Source organism: Pleurodeles waltl, chromosome 3_1 (assembly GCF_031143425.1).
Source record: "Pleurodeles waltl isolate 20211129_DDA chromosome 3_1, aPleWal1.hap1.20221129, whole genome shotgun sequence".
NCBI lineage: Eukaryota > Metazoa > Chordata > Amphibia > Caudata > Salamandridae > Pleurodeles > Pleurodeles waltl.
The window spans coordinates 1,280,178,823-1,280,202,394 of NC_090440.1; the positions used below are offsets into that span (position 1 = coordinate 1,280,178,823).

A 23,572-nucleotide genomic window follows, 5' to 3' on the forward strand; every position below is an offset into this window, starting at 1 on the left:
CGGTCTGTATACCGGAGGATGCTGCCATCTCACCACCTGCCCCAGTGGACGTGCACTATGGAGGAAAACACCGAGCAGAGAGTCAGCCAACACTGAGGTATTACTAAATGTCATTAGCAAACATTTGTAAATCCGCAATGTGCCTGTTACTGTGTGTATGCAAGGCCTAAATAGGTGTGATGCAGTTAATTATAATGCCATGTGGCCCCCTGAAAAGGCGGCTGCCTGACCTGTAAGGTGGGACAAGGGAATATGAGTTAACTGCGCTGGCATTCTACACCGTCGCGGTAGGCGGTCGAAGACCACAGCGCAATCCTGCATTGGTTAACATTGGACCCTATGGGTCCCAGGAGCCAATGACGAGGTATGCACCGCCGCAGACATGACCGCCATTTTCTGTCTGTTGTTCACTAATTTGATACCTGACCTTCGACAGGAGAGGACCTACACTGCAAGTGCTGCTGTGACCTCAGTCTGGAAGCGACGATGGCTCATGCTTTCACTTCGGAGGAGTTGGAGAAGTTAGTGGATGGGGTCCTCCCCCAGTACACGCTACTCTACGGTCCTCCAGACAAACAGGTGAGTACACTGTGAGCATGTTGTATGGGCAATGCCTGTTTGGAGTGGTGTGGATGGAAGATGCATGGGGAGGGGGGACTGAGGCCTGCATGTGTGGACGGTGAGTGTATGTGCGTCAGTGTGAAGGTGGGAATGTGGGTTAATGTTTTTCCTTTTCCCCTGTACTATTCCTCTAGGTCAGCACCCACCAGAAGAATGATATTTGGCGTGCCATCGCCAAGGATGTCCGGACCCTGGGGGTCCACCATAGACGGAGCACCCACTGCCATAAAAGATGGGAGGACATTCGCCGCCGGCAGCGGAGGCCCAGCTGGGGATAGCCTCCTAACGTGGGAGAGGTGCCCGTCGCACCATGACCCCCATGATGTTCTGGATCCTGGCGTGGCGTATCTGGAGTTGTATGGGCGCTTGAGGGCATCACAGCAGCCACAAGGGGGTGAGTACCGTCACATCCATCTGACTCTGCGCGCATTACGAGGTTTCTGGGTGGGGGAGGTGGGCAGTGGGTTACCCTAGGCCAGGGCGAGCTTTGTAGGCAAGGACCCTTTGTGAGGCAGGCTATGTGGCACCCCAACCCCACCAGTCGTAAGAGCCATCTACACCTAGTCAGGCTCCTGTGACTTCCATGTGTGCAGCAATCAGGCATAGGCCTTGCACCCCATGGGCATGTGATTAATCTAGGAACTCTAAGTGCATGGCGTAGTGCAGAGGGCTGCTGTGTCTGTAGTGTCCGCCAACTGTAGTGGTATTGCATGCACTGAACATGTATTTCTTCTGTCTTTCCCCCACCCTTTTTGTGGTCTCCCTGTTCTTGTGTGCAATAGCATCATCAGGCGGAGGAGCAGTGGCACCGGAGCAGAAGGGAGCTGCATCCCACTTGGCCCTGGAGGGTGAGACAACGGAGTCTGAAGCCACCAGTGGGACGGAGGGCGAGGGGAGCTCCACGGCAGGGACAGGAGGTGAAATCAGCGACAGTGACTCCTCCTCTGATGGGAGCTCCCTTGCGTTGGCGGGCCCCTCTGTGGCCCCCGCATCAACAGGTACAGCCGCCACCCCCCTACCAGCACCGCCCTCCCAGCAGCCTTTCAGCATGTGTCCCGTGGCAGCTCACCCAGGAGGGTGGGCATCTCGTACGCCCCAGGCACCTCAGGCCCTGCCCCAGTCAGCCCTTCTGCTTTCAGTGAGGAGGCTATTGACCTCCTGAGATCCCTCACTGTTAGGCAATCTACCATTGTGAATGCCATCCAAGGTGTCGAGAGGCATTTGCAACAAGCACCGCAGTCCCTGAGCCCGCTACCAGCACCGCAGTCACTAAGCCCACCTCCAGCATCGCCGCCACTGAGCCCGCCACCACAGAGCCTGCCACCAGCACCGCCGCCACAGAGACCGCAACCACAGAGCCGGCCGCCAGCACCGTTGCCACAGAGGCCGCTGCAAGCACCACTGTCAGCACCGATGCCACAGAAGCCGCCGCAAGCACCACCGCTACTGACACCGGCAGTGGCCCCGCGACGTCCTGAGCCAGTAGCACTACCGCAGACATGGCTGCCATCCCCAGTGGTCAGTCGACCGAGCCTGGTGGTCAGTTCCAGGATCTTGGGCAGCTTCCATGATGCAACACCTTCAGTGGAGAAAGGCATCCACTACCTCTGTCCTTGGCAGGATGAAGCACTCTGGGCACAAAGCCCCCTCCAGAACCAGTGGAGTATCACATCCACTACCTCTGTCCTTGGCAGGATGAAGCACTGTGGGCACAATGCCTCCAGAACCAGTGGAGAAAGGCATCCACTTGAGAGACACTGGCTTTGCACTCCCCAGGATAAGGCAGTGGACAACCCACCCACTGGAGAGACTTGAGAGACTGTGGCTTTGCACTCCCCAGGATACAGCAGTGGGCATGGAGCCCCCTCGTGGAGCAGTGGCATCGTGCACTCATCCGGCTGAGGTGCCTCCTTCCCTTCCCCTTGAGGTGCCTGTTTCATTTCGATCTGATGCCCCTGCAGTGTTTTCTCAGTTTGATGTCTGGTATCGAGTGTGGGCCTCGCTCATGCATTTTGGGCCTAGTGGTCCACGGGCAATTATTGGTGCACTATCCGGACTTGTGTAGTTGGTGTACATAATTGTGTATACTGTATTTCGAGTTTCGACTACTGTTTTTTTTCATGATTACAATTGTTCAACTAATTTCCTTTTGTCCTTGCGTTCTTGAAAGGGGGGTGAGGGGGTGTAAATGTAATGTTGCAGCATGTATTTGTGTGTATGGTGTTGTGGGTAGGGGTGGGGGTGTTGCGTGGGGGTGTCACTTTCTTTTGCCTCCCCCCTGCCCTTTGTAGTACTCACCGTGGTCGTCGCTGCTGTCTTTGTTCCTCCTGATAGAGGAGCAGGAATACCATTGCAGGGAGTATTTGGAGTTCTGGCTCCATGGCGTCCTGGTTCCTTGTGGGGTGTGGAGAGGTGAGTGTTTTCCCTTCCTAGTCCTGTTTCTGCCATGTTTTTGTTTGCATTGGTTCTGCCCCGGAAAAGGTGGCGGATTGGCCACTCATCATAGTGTGGGCGGTACATTGTCTTCCGCCTGTCTGTTGGCGGTGACCGCTGTGCTGTTTGTTTCTACCACCGTGGCGGTTGGAGTGTTAAAGTGGCTGTCTATGTTGGCGGTTTCCACCACTGTCGTGATTCCATTTCTTTTTCCGCCGGCCTGTTGGCGGTATTACCGCCGCTTTAACACCGACCGACAGGGTTGTAATGAGGGCCATTGTCTCCATTATTCATAGACCCAAATTACTGCACCTTAAATTTCTGAATAGGATCTACTGCAGTCACTGCTCTACAGAGCCAGCAGTCTTCCTTCCTATGTCCTGGGAGTGCCCACCTTTGAGGGCCTTCTGGACTCGAGTTGACAAAACAGTTGGCCTGACCTCCGAGAGACAGGTGGACTGCTCCCCAATACGTATGCTGTTGGGCTATATTAAACTACTGCCAAATTCCATCAAGAGGCTTAATGCTGCATTACTCCTGCTGTGAAATGCTGCTTACTCCTGACCTAGATAGGTGAAAGGTCCACCCCTACAACAACTTGGCTCCAAGACACTACATATTGCAGGGAGATAGTAGAAACATGCTGAACTACATGTGCCCCATTCAAAAGAGATTTCTGAACATACCTGGACACAACCGCTACTCTGCTGTAACTAGCACTATATGCCCACATTTCACTGCACATTTACTCAGTTGCAACACCATGGTTTGATGTTTGACGTTCCACAATAGGAATGCTCATCAGTCCTTGCAGTAGTGTACATGCTTATGAAGACTGGAATGTTGATTATATGAGTTCACATATATCTTAGATGATTTGCATTATATTGTGTATTTTGTCACTTATCTTGTACTAAAATCGTATATATATATATATATATATCTCCACAGGACTTATTGAACTATCATTGACATCCTGCCAGGCTGTTTTGTGTCCACTGGTCATCACTCTTTGCCGCAGGAGGATTTCTGCCACCAACCAATATTGGACGTGATTACCTCTGATTCTTGGGTGTTGGTCCAGGTCTTTTGTGGACACATGTGCAAGTTCATTCACAGGCAGCAAGTTCCATTACACAGACCAATGCACCAGCGGAATTTGTGTCCATGCTCAAAGGAGCTTTAGAGACACTCCCAAAATCTAAACGAAAGGCTTCTGTTCTAAATTCTTCATTGTGTTCATGAAATCTGGAGACTGGATCCTCATACTGGACATTCAGAAGCTCAACATGTATCTGAGAAAGCTTTCTTTAAAGATTGTCACATTACAAGAGGTGATGCGATTGCCCCAGGAAGGGGAGGACATGACATTTTTGAATTTGAAGGATGCAACGTTTCTTTTCCCCATGCACCCCAAACACCAGAAATATATGCTAGTGAAATTAACAAAGTGCCATTACCCATGCAGAGTGTTGCATTTTGACCCTACATCCTTAAAGAGAATATTTAGAAAGTGCATAGCTTTAGAGACATCCTTTTTAAGATGAGACACACCAGGGTTTAGGACGACTGATTAATGTAAGGAAGAATTACCTGCCTGTTCAGCTTGTCTTCTGAATCATGTTTCAAATCCTTTTGCAATCTGGGCCTGTCTCGGCACGGGCAAGTCCCATTTCAAGCCCACTAGATGTATCTAATACTTCTGTGCTATTTTGGGCACAATATACAGGATTTTCTCACAGGCTGAAAGCCAAACCCCAAATATGGCAACACCATCAGTCTCTTTACTCATGTCCATGCAAAGTGGTCCCCATAACATCCCACTCATTTCATACTCTATATTACAGTACATTACAGTACATTACATTACAAATGTGCTCTCTACAAGTGGAATTTGACTCTCAGTCGCTTTAGATTATTTACTTTTGACAAACATATGTAAGTCATACCTAGAATTAAGCATGCACTTTTGCGGTGGAGGGGGATATCTGCTGTTGCAGTAGGCTTATATTTCCATCTGCAGACAGCTCACAGTGACATGAAAATAAATGCATCCACAAAATGTTTGTAGACTCATCCACATGGTTTGGAGGCAAGAGAGATGAAGACTCCTCTTGGTAATATTGTAGCTCCTTTAAAATTGAGCGATCAAGAACTGTATGTCCATGACATTGAATAATTTCCCATGGGTCAGCATTACAGAAGCAGGTATCCACGGCAGGTTGGGAGTGTCAGCCACAAATGGGAGCTCACTCTGAGCATGGTCTTCCACCAAAAATGCGATGCGACTTAACCTTTTTTTGTAAGTATAGAACTTTGATTAAAAACAGTAGTACACACGGTTTTGGTTAAAATGGCAATAGGCTATTTCAAAAGTGGACACAGTGCAAAAATCAACAGTTCCTGGGGGAGGTACATTTGGTTAGGTTTCTCAGGTAAGTAAAGCACTTACACAGTCAGTCTCCTGGGCATAGACAGCCCACCGCTGGGGGTTCAGGGCAACCCCAAAGCCACAGCAACACAGGGCCGGTCAGGTGCAGAGGTGAAAGGAGGGCCCAAAACACATAGGTGCCTATGAAGAACAGGGGTGCTCCGGTTCTAGTCTGCTTACAGGGAAGTACCTGCGTCCTCGGGGAGAAGATCAGAAGGGTTTTGTAGAGCACTGGGGGGGGCACACACAAACCCACAAAATACACCCTCAGCGGCACAGGGGCAGCCGGGTGCAGTAGTCTGGTTTGCAATGGAAGGCAATGGAGGGACCCGGGGTCACTTAGGTGATGCACGCAGGGCACAGGGGGGCTTCTCGGGCCAGCCACCGACTGGGCTAGGATGAGGGCTGCCTGCTGGTCACTCCTGCACTGGTAAGTGGTTCATCTCTGTCCTGGGGGCTGCGGGTGCAGTGCTTGGTCCAGGCGTCGGGTTCCTTTGGTACCATGCAGTCGCCGTCAGGGGGAGCCTCTGGATCCTCTCTGGAGGCGTCGCTGTGGGGGTGCATGGGGGTCGACTCAGGGTGTCCACATCATTGGAGTCTCCTGGGAGTCCTCTCTGTGGTGTTTGTTGCCTTGGACTCAAGCCAGGGCGTTGGGTGCAGTGTGTGAAGACTCACGCTTCTGGCAGGAAGTGAGTCTCTTTAAAGTTGTTTCAGAGTTGCAAAGTTGTTGCAGTTTCTGAACAGTGCCACTGTTCTCTAGAGTGTCTTGGTTCTTTAGACGCAGGTCAGTCCTCTGGGTCCTCAGAGGTCACTGGTCCCGCTAGATGCGCCGCTGTGCAGGTTCTTTGAGTCTAGAGACAGGCCAGTAGAGCTAGGGCCAAGTCAGATGGTGTCTCCGTCATCTCTGCGGGGCTTTCAGGTCAGCAGTCCTTCTTTCTTCAGGTTGCAGGAATCTGATTTCACGGGTTCAGGGTTGTCCCTAAATACTAAATTTAGGGGGGTGTTTAGGTCTGGGGGGGCGGTAGCCAATGACTACTGTCCTTGAGGGTGGCTACACCCTCTTTGTGCCTCCTCCCTGAGTGGAGGGGGGCACATCCATATTCCTACTTGGGGAATCCTCCAAACTCAAGATGGAGGATTCCTAAAGGCATGGGTCACCTCAGCTCAGGGCACCTTAGGGGCTGTCCTGACTGGTAGGTGACTACTTCTCGTTTTTCTCATTATCTCCTCCGGACTTGCCGCCAAAAGTGGGGGCTGTGTCCGGAGGGGTGGGCATCTCCACCAGCTGGCCGTCCTGGGGTGCTGTAACAACAGGCAGGAGCCTTTGAGGCTCACCTCCAGGTGTTACAGTTCCTGCAGGGGAAGGTGAGGAGCACCTCCACCCAGTGCAGGCTTTGTTCCCGGCCACAGAGTGACAAAGGCACTCACCACATGTGGCCAGAAATATGTCTGGTTGTGGCAGGCTGGCAGAAACTGGTCAGCCTAGCACTAAAAGTCGGACTGGTATTCAAGGGGCATCTCTAAGATGCCCTCTGGGTGTATTTTACAATAAATTCCACACTGGCATCAGTGTGCATTTATTGTGCTGAGAAGTTTGATACCAAGCTTCCCAGATTTCAGTGTAGCCATTATGGAACCGTGGAGTTCGTGTTTGATAGACTCCCAGACCATATACTCTTTATGACTACCCTGCACTTACAATGTCTAAGGTTTGGCTTAGACACTGTAGGGGCATAGTGTGCATGCAACTATGCCCTCACCTGTGGTATAGCGTACCCTGCCTTAGGGCTGTAAGGCCTGCTAGAGGGTTGACTTAAGTATGCCACAGGCAGTGAGTTGTGGGCATGGCAGTCTGAGGGGAGTGCCATGTCGACTTAGTCTTTTTCTCCCCACCAGCACCCACAAGCTGTGAGGCAGTGTGCATGTGCTGAGTGAGGGGTCCCCAGGGTGGCATAATACATGCTGCAGCCCTCAGAGACCTTCCCTGGCCACAGGGCCCTTGGTACCAGGGGTACCATTTGCAAGGGACTTTTCTGTGTGCTAGGGCTGTTCCAGTTGTGGGAACAAAGATACGATTTAGGGAAAGAACACTGGTGCTGGGGCCTGGTTATCAGGGTCCCAGCACACTTTCAACCATAACTGGCATCAACAAAAGGCAAAAGGTTAGGGGGTAACCTTGCCAAGGAAGGCATTTCCTTACAAAGATTATTAGCTGAACGTTTCCACTATTTCAGCTTGTCCCAAGAGTCATCAGCAAAATAAGGAGGGAACCATGCAAACTAATCCTTAGAGCCCAAATGTGGCTTCATAAGTATTGTTTAAAAGTTACTCACACCCCATTGTACAAACAAGTGGAGCTGCTATTCAGAACTGAACAAGTTCACCACCATAGTTTGGCATTAGTGAAATGTAACAGCCTGGCACTTAAACTCTTGGAGTTTTCCCTGCTAGATAACCTTCAGATTGCTGTAGGTTCTTAGCTCACCCCAGGGCATCACTGACCAACAGAAGTACCACCACAAAATGAAGACAGTCTTCATCTGGTGTCAATCCAAAAGATTGAATCCTCTGACTTCCAAACCCCTCTCACGTTTGCTGCAACTTCTACAGCTGGCGCATATGAACCATGTTTCTGTCAAGGTCCATTTAGCAGTTAATTAAACATTGTATTCTTTCATAGCTTCTGCAGTTATCAAGGAGTTCCTCAAATGGTTCTCTAGAGCGTATCTGCTGGTGAGGCTACCATCTAAAAAATGCAAGCTTAGTGCCGCTAACTGATAGAGTCCCATCAAACTCATATCACAGGATACACATTAAGTCCCATCGTGGAAGGTGACTTTGTTTTCATCATGAACCTGTGCACAAATACTCGGTGAGATAGATGCATTTACAATTAAAGATCCCTTTTTGCGCTTTGTAAAGACAAAGCTATGGTAAGGACTAAATGGATGTTAATCCTGAATGTGCTCTTTGACTAAAACCTGAATATGTCAGTATTAAATAAAGCCCTTTTGATGCATCCTACAAGTTGAGACACTGCATATACGGCGCTGCTTGAAGTTTTACAGTGACAGAACAAAGATTTTCAGAAAGCCAGACTAGCTGTTTGTATCTTTTGGTCATCCTCGTAAAATCTGCCCCCTCTCAAGCCAGGGTAAAGCTAAGTTGATAAAAACGGCCTTATCTTTTACCTCGTTAAAGCTGCTTGTTTACTATGCTCTGAGATTCCAGCTTATTCATCAAGTAGTCTGGCAGTAACGCCAGCTCTTGTGGTACCTCTTGCAGACATTTGCTGAGAGGTGCCGTGCCGCACGTCTGCGAATAATGTTTATTTGGATACAGAAATTTCAAGAAAGTTGGCAGCAGGGCAGTCATGGTCCTGCAAAATCTTGTTAAGTAAAGTAACTCATTCGCTTTCTTTCCAGCATGATAATCTTTTACTGATCAAATGGTGTTAAAACCTACCTAACAGATTTTTTGGCTATATTTTTATTTCTTTTACTGCTGGTCATTCAGAAGCATGTGAATCTGTAACGGTGTCAGTGCTTGAGAAGAACCAAGTTACTTCCCTGTAACTAATTATCCTCTTGATCTCTTATAGACGCACATGCGATGCTGCTTTCTTTCTGATGAAAAGCTCACAATATGTACATCCTTTCACAAAACTGCTATAGAAATCTGAAGTGTGGTGGCCCTTAAGTGGAGTGCAGTTTAGTACACTGACACCTCGTTGACAGGTGCTTGGGTAATTTAAATATGGCTATTATGCTATTAAAGTGAAGATTGTTAGCTTTTTTAGTTTACTTTTTCGTTTTTTACTGCTGTTTGTAATTATGATGGCGACTTTCAGTGCACGAATGAGAGGGGTTCAAGCATTTGAATATCTGAACGTTCGATGGCATGTGTAGCTGCAGATACACATGCTGTGCACATCCCGCCATCTGGTGTTCGGCTCAGAGTGTTACAAGTTGTTTTTCTTCGAAGAAGTCTTTTCGAGCCATTTCGGCTCCATTGCGCATGGGCGTCGACTCCATCTTAGATTGGGTTTTTTTTCCGCCATCGGGTTCGGACGTGTTCCTTTTCGCTCCGTGTTTCGGGTCGGAAAGTTAGTTAGAATCTCGGAAAAATCGTCGGTATTGTTTGCGTTCGGTATCGGGTTAGTTACAACAGATCGACACCGACTTTTGAAGAGCTCCGGTGGCCCTTTGGGGTTTTTTCGATCCCCCGTCGGGGCCTGGTCGGCCCGGCCACGTGTCTCTTCAAGGCTGATGGAACGGACCCCATTCCGCTTCTGCCCAAAATGTCATAACAAGTATCCATATACAGATCAGCATCTGGTCAGTAACTTGTGTCTGTCTCCAGAGCACAAGGAGGATACCTGTGAAGCCTGTCGAGCGTTTCGGTCGAGGAAGACATTAAGAGACCGAAGAGCGAGAAGACTGCAGATGGCGTCGGCGCCGACAGGACAAGGGCGTTTCGAGGAGGAAGAAGAAACCTTCTCCATCCAGGAATCGGACTTGGACGAGCTTGATCCCGAAGAAACGCCGAAAACCGTGAGTAAGACTTCGAAACATAAAACTCACAAGAAGACAACAAGAGCCCAGGGGACGCCACCGCCAACAGGCCATGGCTTGAACCGAAAAATAGGTGACCGATCATCGGCACCGAAAAAGGGCATGCATGTGGCGAAGTCATCCGACTCCGGTCGAGATACCGCCACACAGCAATCTCGGGCCCGAGACAGTGGCTCCGAGCAGATTCGGCACTGAGACAGTGGCACCGAAATGGTTCGGCACCGAGGCACCACAAAGCCGAAAATAAAGGTTTCCTCGGAGCCCAAAAAGGCGACCGAAAAGATTTCGATTCCGAAACATCCAGCCTCAGAACCGAAAACAGGTTCCTACACAGAGGAACAGGAATTGTCCTCCCAGATGCAAGGACATAAGTTCGGAGAAGAACTTGAATCAGCTGAGCGAGACTACACTCAAAGAGGCTCCACATTAAAAAAGACACAGGGAAGATAAGCACTCTTCCCCCAATTAAGATGAAGAGAAGACTTGCCTTTCAAGAAAAGGACAAGCAGCCACAGGCAAAGGTGGCAAGACAAACAACTCCACCACCATCTCCACCACCATCAATGCACACATAACCGGTAGCCACTCCACCACTGATGCAATCCCTGACTGAGTCAAGATGATCCCGACGCATGGGACCTTTATGATGCTCCTGTATCAGATAACAGCCCAGACTTTACCCTGCGAGGCCGTCGCCACCTGAAGACAGTACATCCTACACGCAGGTGGTCTCAAGGGCAGCTGCTTTTCATAACGTCACCTTGTATTCAGAACCAATTGAGGATGACTTTTTGTTTAATACACTATCCTCCACTCATAGCCAATACCAAAGCTTACCTATGCTCCCGGGAATGCTAAAACATTCCAAACAAATATTTCAGGATCCTGTAAAAGGCAGAGCCATAACTCCAAGGGTGGAGAAGAATTTCTTGTACAAGCCACCGCCAACAGACCCTGTTTATATTACGCAGCAATTAACACCAGACTCTGTGGTTGTTGGGGCAGCTCGCAAGAGAGCAAACTCTCACACCTCGGGAGATGCACCACCTCCAGACAAGGAGAGTCGCAAATTCGATGCTGCAGGTAAAAGGGTTGCAGCACAAGCAGCAAACCAATGGCGTATTGCCAATTCACAAGCACTTTTGGCAAGATACGATAGAGCTCATTGGGGACGAAATGCAACATTTCATAGAACACTTAACCAAGGAGTTCCAGAAAAGGGCAAAATTGGTAGAAGAAGGACAAAGTATCTCCAATAATCAGATACGGTCAGCAATGGATGCAGCAGATACGGCTGCAAGGACAGTAAGTACTGCAATAACGATAAGGAGACACGCATGGTTGCGAACGTCAGGATTCAAGCCGGAAATACAACAAGCCGTGCTGAATATGCCCTTTAATGAACAGCAGTTGTTTGGGCCGGAAGTCGACACTGCTATTGAAAAACTCAAAAAAGATACTGATACGGCAAAAGCCATGGGCGCACTCTACTCCCCACAAAGCAGAGGCACATTTCGCAAAACACAATTTAGGGGAGGGTTTCGAGGTCAACCTACAGAGGCCACATCCTCACAAGCAAGGCCCAATTATCAAAGCCAATATCAGCGGGGAAGTTTTCGGGGGCAATATAGAGAGGGACAATTCCAAAAGAATAGAGGGAAGTTCCAAAGCCCCCAAACCCCTCAAAACAAGTAGTGACTTCCAAGTAACACCTGTGGGGGGGAGACTAAGCCAATTTTACAAACATTGAGAGGAGATAACAACAGACACTTGGGTACTGGCAATTATCCAGCATGGTTATTGCATAGAATTTCTCAAGTTCCCTCCAAACGTCCCACCGAAAACACACAATATGTCAAAACAACATATAGATCTTCTAGGACTAGAAGTTCAGGCATTGCTACTGAAAGAAGCAATAGAATTAGTACCAAAACATCAGAAAGGAACAGGAGTTTACTCTCTGTACTTTCTCATACCCAAAAAAGACAAGAGTCTGAGACCTATATTAGATCTCAGAACATTAAATACCTACATCAAATCAGATCACTTTCACATGGTGACATTACAAGACGTAATCCCACTGCTCAAACAACAAGACTACATGACAACACTAGACCTAAAGGATGCATATTTCCATATACCGATACATCCTTCACACAGAAAGTACTTAAGGTTTGTATTCCAAGGGATACATTACCAATTTAAGATGTTGCCATTCGGAATAACAACTGCGCCAAGAGTTTTTACAAAGTGCCTGGCAGTCGTAGCTGCACATATCAGAAGGCAGCAAATACATGTGTTCCCGTACCTAGACAATTGGTTAATCAAAACCAACACGCTAGAAAGGTGTTCACAACACACAAAGTATGTCATAGAAACCCTCCACAAACTAGGTTTCTCAATCAACTACACAAAGTCACACCTTCAGCCGTGTCAAACACAGCAATACTTAGGGGCGACAATCAACACAGCAACAGGGATTGCCACTCCAAGTCCACAAAGGGTTCAGGCATTTCACAATGTAATACAGGCAATGTATCCAAAACAAAAAATACAAGTCAAAATGGTGATGAAACTCCTAGGCATGATGTCCTCATGCATAGCCATTGTCCCAAACGCAAGGTTCACAGTGGTCACAGGCACAGGGTCAACTTCTAGATCTGGTGTTGTTAGACCGCCAAACATACACCTCGCTTCAATGGTGGAACAGTATAAATTTAAACCAAGGGCGGCCTTTCCAAGACCCAGTGCCACAATATGTAATAACGACAGATGCCTCCATGATAGGGTGGGGAGCACACCTCAATCAATACAGCATCCAAGGACAATGGGACACTCACCAAAAACAGTTTCACATAAATCACTTAGAACTATTGGCAGTATTTCTAGCGCTGAAAGCATTTCAACCCTTAATAAGCCACAAACACATTCTTGTCAAAACAGACAACATGACAACGATGTATTGCCTAAACAAACAGGGAGGGACACACTCAACACAGTTGTGTCTCCTGGCACAGAGATTATGGCATTGGGCGATTCACAACCACATTCGCCTAATAGCACAATTTATTCCAGGAATTCAGAATCAGTTAGCAGACAATCTCTCTCGGGATCACCAACAGATCCACGAATGGGAGATTCACCCCCAAATACTGAATACTTACTTCTAGAGTTGGGGAACACCACAAATAGATCTATTTGCAACAAAGGAAAACGCAAAATGCCGAAACTTCGCATCCAGGTACCCACAAGATCAGTCTCAGGGTAATTTGTTATGGATGAGTTGGTCAGGGATATTTGCTTACGCTTTTCCCCCTCTCCCACTCCTTCCATATCTGGTAAACAAGTTGAACTCATACTAATAGCGCCAACATGGGCAAGACAACCTTGGTACACAACACTACTAGACCTCTCAGTAGTGCCTCATGTCAAACTACCAAACATACCAGATCTGTTAACGCAACACAAACAACAGATCAGACACCCAAATCCAGCATCGCTGAATCTAGCAATTTGGCTCCTGAAGTCCTAGAGTTCGGACACTTAGACCTTACACAGGAATGTATGGAGGTCATAAAACAAGCTAGGAAACCTACCACTAGACATTGCTATGCAAATAAGTGGAAAAGATTTGTTTATTACTGCCATAATAATCAAATTCAACCCGTACACGCATCTGCCAAAGACATCGTAGGATACTTACTACATTTGCAAAAGTCAAAGCTAGCTTTTTCTTCCATTAAGATACATCTTACAGCAATTCCAGCTTACCTGCAAATTACGCACTCAACTTCTCTATTTAGGATACCAGTCATAAAAGCATTTATGGAAGGCCTAAAGAGAATTATACCACCAAGAACACCACCAGTTCCTTCACGGAACCTCAACATTGTCCTAACACGACTCATGGGTCTACCTTTTGAGCCCATGCACTCTTGTGAAATGCAATACTTAACATGGAAAGTTGCATTTTTAATTGACATCACATCTTTAAGAAGAGTAAGTGAGATTCAAGCATTTACCATACAAGAACCATTTATTCAAATACACAAGCATAAAGTAGTTCTACGGACAAATCCAACATTTTTACCAAAAGTCATATCACCGTTCCACCTAAATCAAACAGTAGAATTACCAGTGTTCTTCCCACAGCCAGATTCTGTAACTGAAAGAGCACTACATACATTAGACATAAAAAGAGCGTTAATGTACTACATTGACAGAACAAAACTAATTCGAAAAACAAAACAATTATTTATTGCTTTCCAAAAACCTCATACAGGAAATCCAGTTTCTAAACAAGGCATTGCTAGATGGATAGTTAAGTGCATTCAAACCTGTTATCTTAAAGCAAAAAGAGAACTGCCTATTACACCAAAGGCACACTCAGCTAGAAAGAAAGGTGCTACCATGGCCTTTCTGGGAAATATTCCAATGACCGAAATATGTAAGGCAGCTACATGGTCTACGCCTCATACATTTACCAAACACTACTGTGTAGATGTGCTAACGGCACAACAAGCCACAGTAGGTCAAGCAGTACTACGAACATTGTTTCAAACAACTTCAACTCCTACAGGCTGAACCACCGCTTTTGGGGAAATAACTGCTTACTAGTCTATGCACAGCATGTGTATCTGCAGCTACACATGCCATCAAACGAAAAATGTCACTTACCCAGTGTACATCTGTTCGTGGCATTAGTCGCTGCAGATTCACATGCGCCCACCCGCCTCCCCGGGAGCCTGTAGCCGTTTAGAAGTTGATCTTGAACATTTGTAAATTTGTAAATATATTACTTTAAACTACATTATGTACATACGTATTCACTCCATTGCATGGGCACTATTACTAGCATACACAACTCCTACCTCACCCTCTGCGGGGAAAAGAATCTGAGATGGAGTCGACGCCCATGCGCAATGGAGCCGAAATGGGAGGAGTCCCTCGATCTCGGGACTCGAAAAGACTTCTTCGAAGAAAAACAACTTGTAACACTCCGAGCCCAACACCAGATGGCGGGATGTGCACAGCATGTGAATCTTCAGCGACTAATGCCACGAACAGATGTACACTGGGTAAGTGACATTTTCCTTTTCCAGCACCTGTTAGATCTAGTTGCAGGTAAGTAACGTTTCTTTTGCTTTCTTTTTTTTTCTCATCACAGGAAATAGAATACACTGCCTGCCTGTGTGTGTGCTTTTTATTTTTTTAGTTTTTTTAATCAAATCAGCATGTTACTTTGGAGCATGCAAATCCTTCCCTAAATTTTACTGACAAACACCTTATGATTTCGCACAATTGGCATTTAATTGTAAGGAATTTTATAGGTAATTTGATAAAGGATTACATTAGCTGTTTGCTTTGTCTATACTTCTAAATATATATTTAGGTTGGCTCAGTTGAAAACCGTTGATTTTGGTTGTTGTGTCTATGCTCTCAAGATTCCTAAAAATACTAAATAGAAATAAATATATAATGTACTTTTCTACAATATACTATATTGGAGTCTAAGTTTATTTTTTGTTTCAGAGCCAATACAGATTTGTGTGTGAAGCTATCTTGAAGGTGTATGAAGAAGAGTTTGTTAAACCGTTCAAGACAACACTGTCTTAATAGATGGGGCTAAAAGCTAGGCCACAAGTGGAAAGAGTCCTGCCCTTTAAGAGGGTATCTTAACTGGCAGCACATAGAGTGGCCGGAACACTGCTCCCAGGAGTCAGCGCCGCAAGGACAGAGTGTTTAGAAAGGACTTGGAAATCTTCAGCACTGTTGCACTTTATGTTGAAACTAATACCCAGTCTCTAAAACTCCTACATCTTGCATACCTTGGAAGACACTATGATTTATCTTTGAACAAAAAAAGAACATATTGTAACTTATGAACATGCTATCATTGTGCCACGCAATCACTGAGCGAAAACGTTAACAAAATAATTCTCATTGCTGCAGGCAAAGAACAAAATTGACTCGCTAGTCCACATGACCATCAAATTGGGAAGAAACTTTGTTCATGGGCCTTTCAGAGAACCAGTATTCAAAGATTGACAAACCTGTTACAAAGATTCAATTTGAGGATTACTATGCTCTACAGTACAACTCTGGCGATAAATTGCATCTTTTTGTTTTGATTTGTTGTACAGCTAAAATGAGAAATATCTTTTTGGCAGTTGCAAAAGAGCTGTAAAATCGATATAAAGCTAAGGCTCAACTTATTTAACATTTACTTGTTTTAAGGTGCTGATGCATCTTCTGTAGCGCAGACATGTGACACAGGTTGTGTTCATTTATGGTCAGATGACTGTTGTGTTTTTTTGTTTTGTTTTTTAAACTTTTCTGGGAAGTTGATGTTTTAAACTGCTTTGTGTGTAAGCCGCATAGATTTGGCAGTTCCCTGAACTGCGTGGCTGAAAGGTAAAAATATGGCTATCATACCACCATCATTATTTATTTAAAGCAGCTGACCAACAGACGAGATTGGTGCCATTGCTAATGGTATGTGCTTGTTGAATATGTCTTATGCCCCAGAGTCTTGGATGACCCGTTTACTTGCCGACTGATGCAGACATAGGTCAAGTAACAAAAAATCCTAATACACCTAGATTATACTAGGATATCAGAGGTGACATTTAGGGAATATGGTACGTGAACGCTGAAGTATGGGAGTCTTTTAGTCTTGATGTACCCTTAGGTTTCCTGCTAAAAATGCCATTTATAAGTGGACTGTCTTCAATTACATAAAAAATTACATTTGAACGCTACCTCGATCGGATCAAAAGAAATAGTTCAGGTTGTATTTAAAAGTCTGAGAAATTCCCAGCTGTGACCTTTAATAACTGTCGTAGTGGTCTGTGTGATGGTATAACCCATCAGATTATTTGCTAGTGTGATATATCATCTTAAACAACTGAAGAAAAAATGAACCAAAGCATAAAACACAATAGTGAGTGTTTTGATAGATACATACTTCTGTTCCCTGAGGTGAACCAACCTATTGTTACTCATAGTGCAAGAAAATCCGACATTTTCATTGGGCTGGGTTAAGTGCAGCAAAAGAGCAAAAACCTAAATAGTTGAGGAAAACAGTAAATTTAAATTTGGCTGCAAATTCCAAGTCAAAATGAGGCATAATTCTCAAAGGACCAGGTATTGTAATGTCTGCAGGAGTTTTTCTGTCTCGTTTAAATATTTCTATTCACGTTTTCTGTAGATCAGTATTTTAAGTAATGGTAGATCATTCTGCTTTCATTGAACTAATCTTAGATTAGCCAAAGTCAGCAAAATCAATTAAAACGAGGAAGAAGAGAGATAATGAGACACTATACACACAAATGACTCTCAAAAGAAATGTGAGGGTATGGGAAACTGCACTCTGTACGCCAAGCAGACGGAATTGAACACCAGCTTCATTTACATTATTTTTCAACAATCATGTCAGTCGCTTATAGTGTACTTTAGTCAGAAACGGGGTTGTTTCTTCTAATTTTCTTAAAGATAGTCCTTACGTTTCGAATTGTCCTCCTGCTAGATTTCATCTTTTTGATGTGCATAAAGTTTTAATGATGACCATTTTTGCACGATAAAATACGCAGTTGCTGATTTTTTTATAGCCATTTGTTATCACATTTATCCTATTCTAAATTACATCCATCCGCACCTTGTTTTTCTTACAGTATTTTTAAAAATATGTTGCCTTTCCTGTAGGCATGTTTGTTCTGCATCATTGTTCATAAGCAGGCTCTACATAATAATATTTTGTCTTTGCTGGTTTCTGTTAAAGTTTTACATATATAACTTAGAATTTCCTTTTCAGAGGAGCCTTCTCCCGAAAGCCATCCAAATACATTTTCTATTTCTAGGCTGTCATTTCTCAGAGGACCTCGTAAGTAGAATTTGTACTTAACCAGATCGCTAAACATGAAAAAAAATATGGGTCCAAGAACGGTTTTAACTATGAATACTCCACATAAGACTTCAGACACGACAGTTTTTTTTGGTTTAATTCTTCAAAGTTAAGCAGTTACCGATACATAGGCTCTGAACTGCTCAGATGGTACTTAAAAGCCATTGATATTACCCCTGATGCTCACAGGAAAGTCCAGAGAAATAACTGTGTGTCCTGCAGATCCAATCTAACATTAACATTTCATGACGGCCAAAGTACACGTCACAGCATGCTGATGTTATTGTAGTATCTTTCACATTTTAAAAGAATTCAGTCGAAGGGTTCCTGTTTTTGAAGTTGATATCTCTCTGAAACAGAGATGAGTTTTCCTTTATTTTATGTTCCATGGATACTCACAGTCTAACACGTTTGCTGCTCAACTGCTTTAGAAAATTAAAAAAAATACGCGCACACTCGTCAGACACAACAGGTATCCGGGTTTATAAATGACTTAAAACTTGATTGTTACTTAACCCATGATTTAATCTCTGTGTAACTCTAATTTGTGTTGATAGTCTTAATTGTTAACGTTGTATGTCTGAGTTTTTTTGTGCGTCTGAAAACGTCATAACTCACTTTGTGCCTATTTTGTGAATTTTGTGTTTTTTGTGCTTTTACTGCCTGGAAGAGTGTTGTTACGTACACTAACTGTTCATTAATTTGCACAAATGACACTTTGAAATTTGTTGTCGAGCACGTTTTTGCCTAAAGCCTGAGCTAAATATTGAAAGAAAAGACTAAGAACCGGACCCCCCCACCCCCCAAAAAAAAAAAAAGTAATTCACTTAAATTATTGCAGAAAATGGATTCTCCGGTACAGTTTCAATGGATTGCTACACATTAGCGCTCTGGTAAAGGATTATTATAAATAAGAGAATAATGTATATATTTGAATCTGGTTTTATGATTGTGAATACATCGAAGTGTAAAAACAACTGTATGTAATATTTTTACATATTTTTAGAGTGAAAATAAAATAAAAATATAGAGGTCATGAGGTATTTTTCAAAGATTAATTTTGCTGCTGAGACCATATTGTTAGTGAGACACATATCTAGGTCGGGTTGGGATTATTTATATGAACCAGATAAGGCCTGGCATCGGACTGTTGACTTAAAAAACCACGTAGAATACAAGCACTTCTACTTTTGTCCTCCCCCTTTTCTGAAATACTTCCAAATTATAAAGACTGAAAAGATTGCTGTGAGAGTAAAACCTCTGATGTATTTGAACATGGGACCTAATTTGTACAACTTCTCGGGTGTACAAGTATGACTGTGTTATTCAGATGTATCATAGTTCTGCAAGTGGCTAACAGAACAAATGTTGACACTGTGAGGCAGGACATGGAGTTAAACATTTATCGCTAACTACTTCAGATTAAAGGAACTACAAATAATTAAGTAGTCAAATTCATAATACATATTATGCAAATCTTCATGCACATAAATTAAATGGGAAGCACCATTAATAATGCAGTCATTACCACGCAGCCATTATGACGCAAATGCCTTTAGCACGCATATCTTTACCATGCAAATACCTTTACCATGCATGCCTTTACAAAGAAAATGTATGTATTTCACGGGTAAGTGAGTGTGTGTGCGTATATATATATATATATATGTTCAATGGCATGTGTAGCTGCAGATACACATGCTATGCATTGGTTCCACCAACTAGTGTTGGGCTTGGAGTGTTACAAGTTGTTTTTCTTTCTTTTTGGAGACTTGGGATCGAGTGACTCCTCCTCTCGATCATACTGCGCATGGACATAAACTCCTGTGTTAGATTGTTTTCTTTCCCCTGTCGGGTTCGGATGTGTTTTCTCGCGCTCCGAGATTTCAAATCAGAAACTCTAGATAACTTTCTTTCACCATCGGTATTGTTTCGATCGTGCTTTTCTTCTATAGTCAAGCCGATAGTACAGTCGAAAACCAATTTTCTCCCTTCTGGGCGTCCGCGCCCATCTCAGGCCTGTTCGGGCCTATCGTGTCGAAGCCTGATGGCTCAGACTCCATTTAGATTCTGTCCTCGCTGCCATGCGAAATTTCCATACACAGATCAACACCTGGTATGCACTCTGTGTTTCTCTCGTGATCACCGAGAAGAGGATTGTGAAGCCTGTTGATTGTTCCGATCCAAGAAGACGCTACGTGACCAGAGAGCCAGGAGATTGGAAATGGTGTCGAAAAGTACCTAGTATATTAACACCCTTGAGGAAGAACAGGCGTAGACGTCCATTTCCATTCAGCACACCAGCTCCAAAGATGGCTCGGAGGAAGATAGCCAAATCATCACTGCTGGCCAGCACGTGAGTAAGACTGCCCCTACGCCCATTCCAAAAAGTCCTCAAACGTCTTGGGTGCACCACTGCTAGAGGGCCATGGTTTGACCCGTAAGAAAATACTCGGCGACCAACCTTCGGGTTCGGCGCCAAAAAAGGCCACACCTTCTTCGATACCGGAGTCGTGCAAAACCACCAAAAGCTCACGAACCCAGTCGGCGTCTACACTCTTAGGAGTCGAAACCTTGACGTCCTGCCTCAAAGCCAAAAAAACAGGCTGTATTTTTGGGCCCAAAAAAACTACAAACCTCAGAGGAACAAGGACTTTTGAGCCATCTAAAGTACAGCTCCAAGCCATATTATGAACAGTCCTCTAAATCATTGAAACCATCAGAAGATATTTCTGAGGACACTGAAATTCAACCCATTCTCAAAATCATGGATGAGAGACAATCAAGGATCCATATCCATAAAGAGACTGGCAGAATCAGTACTACACCTCCTCCACAGACTAAAAGAAAGTTGGCTTTTCAGGAACATCTAGATACTGCTCCACACCAACAAAGATTGTTAAATGAAAGGAGAAGCAATTACCTCTGCATTCTTCTCCCCCTCATTCACCACAACTTTTTCACCACCACCCACTAGCCCACCACCTTTGCCTTCACCTACTCACTCACAGACGTATTCTCATTGTGATACAGTTGATCCTTGGGATCTGTATGATCCAGATCCCATACCTTCTAATGACTCAGACTTACATCCTTCTAAACCTTCACCTCCAGAAGACACAACTGTATACACGCAGGTTATTTCTAGGGCAGCAGCGTACCACGGGTTACTTATGCACAGTGTGCCTTTGGAAGAGGATTTTCTTTTTAATACCTTATCCTCCACGCACTCATGTTACCAGTGCCTCCCATTGCTACCTGGCATGACAAAACATGCAGATGAGATATTTAATGCGACGGTTAAAGCTAGGGTTTTAACACCAGGCATTGATAAGAAATATAAGCCTGCACCTACAGACTCTGCTTACATTACCCATCAGGCACCTCCAGACTCAGTGGTTGTCAGTGCCGCCAGAAAAAGGGCCAATAGTCAATTGTCATGGGATGCCCCTCCCCTGACAAAGAAAGTAGGAAATTCGATGCTGCTGGCAAGAGGGTAGCTACACAAGCAGCTAACCAATGGTGAATTGCAAAGTCACAAGCCTTGCTAGCAAGGTATGATAGAGCTCACTGGGACGGGATGCAGGAGCTATTACAACACCTGCCAAAAGAGCTTCAAAAAAGGGCTCAACAAATTGTTTAGGAAGGTCAGGCCATAAGTAATAACCAGATACAGTCTGCCCTTGATGCTGCAGATACAGCAGCTAGAAGTGTGAATACTGCTGTAACCATATGCAGACATGCATGGTTACATTCCTCTGGATTCAAACCAGAAATACAGCAGGCCGTACTAAATATGCACTTAGGGGGGAAAAAAAAACCTGTTTGGTCCTGGTGTTGGCACCACAATAGAAAAACTCAGGAAAGACTCAGACACAGCTAAAGCAATGGGAGCCTTGTACACAACACCTTACAGAGGCTCCTTTCGTAAGCAGTAATTTAGAGGAGGATTAAAGCCTCAATCTACTGAGGCTTCTACCTCACAGCCTAAGCAATATCATCAGCAGCAGTACCAGAGGGGGATTTAGAGGCTCTTATAGAGGACAATAGTTTAGAGCCAGAGGCAAATTCCAGGCCTCAAAAAATGTCACTACCCCAACAAAACAGTGACTTCATAAGCAGGCCACAACCCCACACTTCTCCTGTGGGGGGCAGACTGCAATAATTCCACTCCCAATGGCAAAATATCACCACAGACCAATGGTTACTCTCAATTATCCACAATGGTTATTGCCTAGAATTGATTTCTACCCCTCCAAATATTCCTCCTCGTTATCACAGGTTGTCCCCAGAACACAATGTTCTATTACAACAAGAAGTACAATCGCTGCTACTGAAAGAGGCAACAGAATTAGTTCCAAAATCTCAACACTGAACAGGGGTTTATTCATTATACTTCCTCATTTCCATAAAGGATGGCACTCTCAGACCCATTCTAGATCTCAAACCACTAAATCTATATATCCTGTCAGAACACGTTCACATGATAACTCTACAGGACGTCATCCCACTACTACATAAACAAGATTACTTGACCGCATTAGATCTCAAAGATGCGTATTTCCATATACCCATTCATCTAGCTCACAGAAAATATTTAAGATTTGTGATAGCCGGAAAGCATTACCAATTCAAAGTTCTGCCATTCGGCATAACAGTTCCAAGGGTATTCACAAAATGTCCAGCAGTAGTAGCAGCTTACTTAAGAAGACAACAAATACATGTCTTTCCTTATCTAGGCGATTGGCTAATAAAATCAAGCAATTTTATACATTGTCAAAAACACACTCAATACACAATAGTAACCTTACATACATTAGGGTTCATTCTCAATTACCAAAAATCCCATCTTCATTCAGCACAGGTGCAACCTTACCTAGGTGCTATTCTCAATACACAAAAAGCCTTCGCCTATCCAAATACACAAAGGATACAAGCTTTCCGTAATCTCATACCACAAATGCAGCCAAATCATTATACTGTAAGATTTATCATGAAACTATTGGGAATAATGGCATCCTACATAACAATAGTACCACATGCAAAACTAAACATGAGAACACTACAACAGTGCCTCTCACAACAATGGTCTCAAGCACAGGGTCAATTGCAAGATCTAGTGTTAGACCGCCAAACGCACAAGTCCTTTCAATGGTGCAATCTCAGCAATTTAATGGGGGGCGGTCATTTCAAGACCCTGTGCCTCAGACCACACTAACAACAGATGCATCAATGATAAGTTGGGTAGCTTATCTCAACAACCTTACCATAGAAGGGGAATGTGATTCAAACCAGCTAAATTATCACATAAACCATTTAGAATTATTAGCTGTTTTCTTTGCCCTAAAAGCGTTTCAACCATTTCTCAAACACAAAACTGTCTTGATAAAAACAGACAATATGGCAACCATGTATTATCTAAATAAACAATGCGGGACACATTCCTCTCAACTGTCCCGTCTAGCCCAAATAATATGGAAATGGGCAATTCACAATCACATTCATCTAGTAGCAGAATACATTCCAGGTATACACAATCAGCTAGTGGATCTCCTAAGCAGAACACACCAACAGATACACAAATGGGAGATTCACTCTCCGGTACTTCAA

The 23,572-nt window shown here is 44.6% G+C and overlaps 1 protein-coding gene across 3 annotated transcripts in view; it reads left to right on the forward strand.

The window, feature by feature from the left end:
* PTPN4 (protein tyrosine phosphatase non-receptor type 4) overlaps positions 1–19,000 on the forward strand; it is a 975,501-nt gene extending 956,501 nt beyond the window's left edge. For 2 of the 3 annotated variants that reach the window (XM_069224612.1, XM_069224614.1), the window contains one exon: positions 16,012–16,247. In XM_069224612.1, the coding sequence (XP_069080713.1) occupies positions 16,012–16,107 (96 nt within the window). In that variant the 3' untranslated portion in view covers positions 16,108–16,247. Of the gene's footprint in view, positions 1–15,591 lie in introns of all 3 variants that reach the window. The other variant, XM_069224613.1, reaches the window with a different exon arrangement.
* Positions 19,001–23,572: the final 4,572 nt, after the last annotated feature.